The sequence below is a fragment of the Octopus sinensis genome, unplaced genomic scaffold (genome assembly GCF_006345805.1).
Source record: "Octopus sinensis unplaced genomic scaffold, ASM634580v1 Contig06878, whole genome shotgun sequence".
Classification (NCBI taxonomy): Eukaryota; Metazoa; Mollusca; class Cephalopoda; order Octopoda; family Octopodidae; genus Octopus; species Octopus sinensis.
Window position 1 is genome coordinate 25001 of NW_021829631.1, and position 5000 is coordinate 30000.

Consider the following 5000-nt stretch of genomic DNA (forward strand, 5'->3'; position numbering starts at 1 on the left):
TAACGTTGGAAGTTAGTTTCGAAAACGATCCTTTTCGACCAGTACCAATGTAAAGTACAGGTATAGCTTTCATGTTCCTCCAATTCTAGCATATTATCTTTTGTTAGTTTTTGCAAACTATTAATTTATATTTGGGCCACAGATATGATGTTATAAGTTTCGCGGATACTCAGATTTTTTTGTCTGAAAATTTCTTGCAGTAATGTAGTGGCAGTGAACCTTTACTTGATACTGGAGAGTAATTGTGTATCTTGTATAATGTATTGTCGGTTTGTATTATGGTTTTTTGTCGGTAGTATACAATGTGTTATCGGAGCTGTTCTATATATCGTGGGTCTCATGTAAAGTGCTTTTTTACAGTGGCCTTATATAAAGTATAGTGTAACTTACATAATGTTCCGTAACTCTTATATATACTGTAGATCTTATGTAATGTGCTATGGGGTTCATAAAACGAACTTGGTGTTTGTTATTTCGGGAATATATTTTAGATGATTCACGTCTTCATAACAAACTGATTCCTTGATGCTGATACTTTTATCTCGATGTAGTTATTTCACTGTCCATTTTTCTTAACACTATGTGAATGGTGAGATCCGTAACTAAACAAGAGACCAATGACGTTCGATTTTACGTACATTGAGTTTTGATAACTGGTGTTGACCTTTAAAACATTATATCAATGGTTAGTGTTTGGTTCCTGCTTTCCTTTTCTGGTGTACACTGAAATTATGTATTTAACCAGTTTATACAATCTGTACATAGACGTTCACTCGGTTTTACCTGTGTACGAAGAAGGCACGGAAGTAATCTGAACCAAGTGCCAAGAGTTAGATATCACATTTATGTCCAGCTTACCCGGGAATGGGTGGAGACATATGAAATTGTATCGTTACCATGTCTTGAAATTCTGGAAAGTCTTACAAAGGAGAAGCTTTGAGGTACCTTAGGCTCAGGCCAAAGTAACATTAAGAAGCTTTAGCGAGAGTAAAACTAAGATAGTACTTACTAGAATGATGTTCCTTGGACCCCGTATCCAATGACACAAAATGCCTGTTATGGCTTTGCCCCCCGCCCCGATAACTTTTATAGATGTAATAAGTGGTATATTGTTAGATCTCTTCCGGAATAATAAGTATATTTTAGTCTTGAGTTACGAAATTACTTATTTCAGGACTATGTTTAAGAAGTTTCAGATGTACACAAACTTCTTTCAAGTTCATGTGATTACCGTTTGAAATTTAGCTCGTATTGAATGTATGTATGTATGTATGTATGTATGTATGTATGTATTATGTATATGTGTGTGTGTGTGTATGTGTGTGTGTGTATGTGTGTGTGTGTGTGTGTGTGTGTGTGTGTGTGTGTGTGTATGCATGTGTGTATACACTACTTATTTTCATTATATACGAGGTGGTATCAAAAGGTTCCCGAACTACTTTTGTTTAATTTTAAAAAATAATAACTTCTTTACCTAAGTTTTAACATATTTTCCTTCGAAATAGATACCTTGTGCTGCGATACCCCAGTGTCAGCTTTCCTTCCACTTTTGGAATCCAGCCTGGAAGTTGTTTTCCGTAAGCGAGTCGAGAACTTTCTGTGATTTTCTCTGGATCTCAACAACGGTGTTAAAACGACGACCTTTGAGCTGCGTTTTCATCTTGGAGAAGAGATGGAAACCAGCGGGTGCTAAATCTGGCGAATAGGGATGCGAATAGGACGGATGTGAAAGCTATTCCATGTCATTTTTGGCAAGAAACTCACGAGTGAGGAGAATTCGGTGACAGGGTGCATTGACGTCGAGAAGAAGCCAATTCTTCATGCTTCACAGATCCGGTCATTTTCGTTGAAAGACCTCCCTCAAAAGCTTCAAATCATCACGGTAGAATTCACGATTGACGGTCGGGACCTCGGAGACGAATTCTTGATGCACAATACCACATTATTAGGGGTGATGCTCTTCGCAGGTCTTCCGAGTCACTCATTGTCTTCCAGAGATATCCTGCGTACTCGTGATTACGAAAGTACAAATTCCACAACTTGCAAAGTAAACACAGCGATGTCTCTCGGTACACTGACTCATGAAGATCACTGCTAGCTCTCATTGGCAGAGTGTTGCCAGCTGTTGGCGCGCTACAGAACTAGTCAGGGAACGTTTTGATGTCACATCGTATTTTCCTAATTTCAGACATTTTGCTTACATTCAACTAGAAGTATTTACTTTAATAATTAAACTTTCACGACTACTTATATAGAATCAATGGATGACATGCTACAAAAGCTCTTTAATATGAGATTTGGTGTCACAGTTCTAGATGGTTTCGTAAAGGATGCTGCTAAAGGCCATACACGAAATGTTCGAGAATTTATCAAAAGTCATCGAGATGAAGTAAGCTGTTATCTATATATCTGTCATATCAAATGTTCATTGCATTCAACTCTTCTTCTTCTTCTCTTCTTCTTCTCTTCTTCTTCTTCTCTCTTCTTCTTTTCTTCTTCTTCTTCTTCTTCTTCTTCTTCTCTTCTTCTTCTCTTCTTCTTCTTCTTCTCTTCTTCTTCTTCTTCTTCTTCTTCTTCTGCATCTTTTTCTTCTTTCTACAAACCTCCTCCTCCTTGTCCTTCACTCCTGCCTCTTTCTCCTCCTTCTCCTCGTCCTCCACTTCCCCTTCATCATCCTCCCTTTCCTCTTCTTTGCATACCCCTCCTCCCCTCCTCGCCTCATCTCCTCCTTCCTCTCGTCCTCCTCGTCCCTTTCTTACTCCTCCCGTTCATTTTATTTTTCTTGTTCCTTCTTTATTTAAGCCTGTTATCCAGGCGATACTGGTGACCTCCTCCCAGAGTGGTGGAACTGATGAGCCTCATATGCTACCTGGACATTTGTCAGTGAACGAGCAACGAGAGCTGTCTGCTTAAGAGTTTCACATCAAATCGAAACGGTTACCTGCTTCAAGTCTACTACTTGGCACTGTAGGACAAGTGCTTTCTACCTTATGTCATGCGTACAAAATTTGGAAGACAGAAACTCTATGGACAATTTCTGTTGCCTAGTTTAACAATACTACATGGCCCTTGGGGTCCTTTAAAACTGCCAATCCTATTATACGCATCCCTCTAGTCTGAGAATATTTTGTGCTTCGGGACCGCTCTGAATCACCTCTCTTTGTTTCTTTGCCTTTCTCTGCTCTGCTCTCTCAATCGTCCTTCATTTTTAATTGCTCTGAGTACATTTTCTGTCACTCTCTCGCTCTCGCCACAGGTTGATAAAAAATGTTCTGGTAAAACAGCCTTACAAGTTGCTAGTTTTAAAGGCCACAAAGACATCGTATTGATGCTTTTGGAGGCCGGAGCTAACATAGAACTACAAGATGACGACGGGGATACGGCATTGCATTTCTCTGCGTTTGGGTATGTTTTTTACAGCATCCTCTGATTATCTCAAAAATTTCAGATTAAATTTTGCTTACCATTTTTTGCTTTTTTCTGAATTATTTCGTATTATTATTATTATTATTATTATTATTATTATTATTATTATTATTATATTATTATCATCATCATTATTATTCAGTAGTTTTATTTTTATAGTGTGCTTTCACTTCACTACCAAGCGCAGCTCTGTGTGCCTTGGGTATGTGCTGTGATTTGTTGTGATGCTCTGATGGTTATTGTATTGAAAGTGTTCTGCGTAGGATGTGTGCAGTGCCTAGTCGTGCAATTTTCTGTATGTTATATGTATTTGTAAGTCCTGGTGCTTTTGTTATGTATTTGTCTGAATACTTTTTTTATCATACCTAATGCGCCTACTATGATAGGAATTGTTTCTGTTTTTAGATTCCACATTCTGGTTACCTCTATTTCCAGGTCTTTGTATTTTGAAAGTTTCTCCATTTCTTTTAGAGACACGTTGTCATCTGCTGGTATTGATACATCAATTAGAAAGCATTTTTTTCTGGTCTGTTGGCCTTAATTTCTGTATCTGTGTGTATCGGCATATCCCAGAGTATTGTTGCTTTCTCGTTTTCTGTGACCTTTTCTGGTGTGTGCCTATACCATCTTTTTTCTGTTGTTATTCCATAATGTTGGCATTATTATTATTATTATTATTATTATTATTATTATTATTATTATTATTATTATTATTATTATTATTATTATTATTAATATTATTATTATTATTAATATTATTATTATTATTATTATTATTATTATTATTATTATTATTATTATTATTATTTTTAATATTATTATTATTATTATTATTATTATTATTTTTAATATTATTATTATTATTATTATTATTATTATTATTATATTATTATTATTATTATTATCATTATTATTATTATTATTATTATTATTATTATTTATTATTATATTATTATTATTATTATTATTATTATTATCTGATATAATATTTCAGAATATAAAAATTCTTTCTTCAGATATCCCTAGGAATAGATCGAGTCACTGTTATAATCGATTTTCCAACGTATTTGATTTTCTTTCCGGAAGCGTCCCTACAGTGGTATGTCGATTCTGCGTCTGGTAAAACGTGCGCAATATCCAGCACAGTTTTGTTGGTATCATGTCTGTGAATGTTTCTGCTCCTCACTTTATTATCCCGAGCTTTCCTATGATAACAGGTATCATAGAAGATTGCCACATTTTGGCAATCTTCAGACTGAGCACTTTATACTTTTGTATCTTATTGAGATCTTTGTCTGCGACACTGTTGTTTGGGGATAGAATTAGGGGACAAGGTTTATCAATATAGCTTTTTACTGTTCTAACTGCGTGATTTGCTTTCATAATTCTATCAGTGTGAATTATAAAATCTTAGAAAATGGTTGATTCTTGAGTTACGAAGACACTTCCTTTTCTGCTTTTAACTCAGCAATTTGCAACCATTGATAATAGATATCATTATCATCATTAAGGCAGCAAGCAAGCAGAGGAGTAAACATGTCGGACAAAACGCCCAGTGGTATTTCTTCCGGCAC

The 5000-nt window shown here is 35.6% G+C and overlaps 1 protein-coding gene across 3 annotated transcripts in view; it reads left to right on the top strand.

Moving 5' to 3' along the window:
• The window catches only part of LOC115227682 (E3 ubiquitin-protein ligase MIB1-like), a 23016-nt gene that overhangs the window by 17474 nt on the left and 542 nt on the right, over nucleotides 1-5000 (top strand). For all 3 annotated transcript variants that reach the window (XM_036498700.1, XM_029798431.2, XM_036498699.1), the window contains exons 9-10: nucleotides 2256-2389; nucleotides 3257-3405. In XM_036498700.1, the coding sequence (XP_036354593.1) occupies nucleotides 2256-2294 (39 nt within the window). In that variant the 3' untranslated portion in view covers nucleotides 2295-2389; nucleotides 3257-3405. The remainder of the gene's footprint in view (nucleotides 1-2255; nucleotides 2390-3256; nucleotides 3406-5000) is intronic.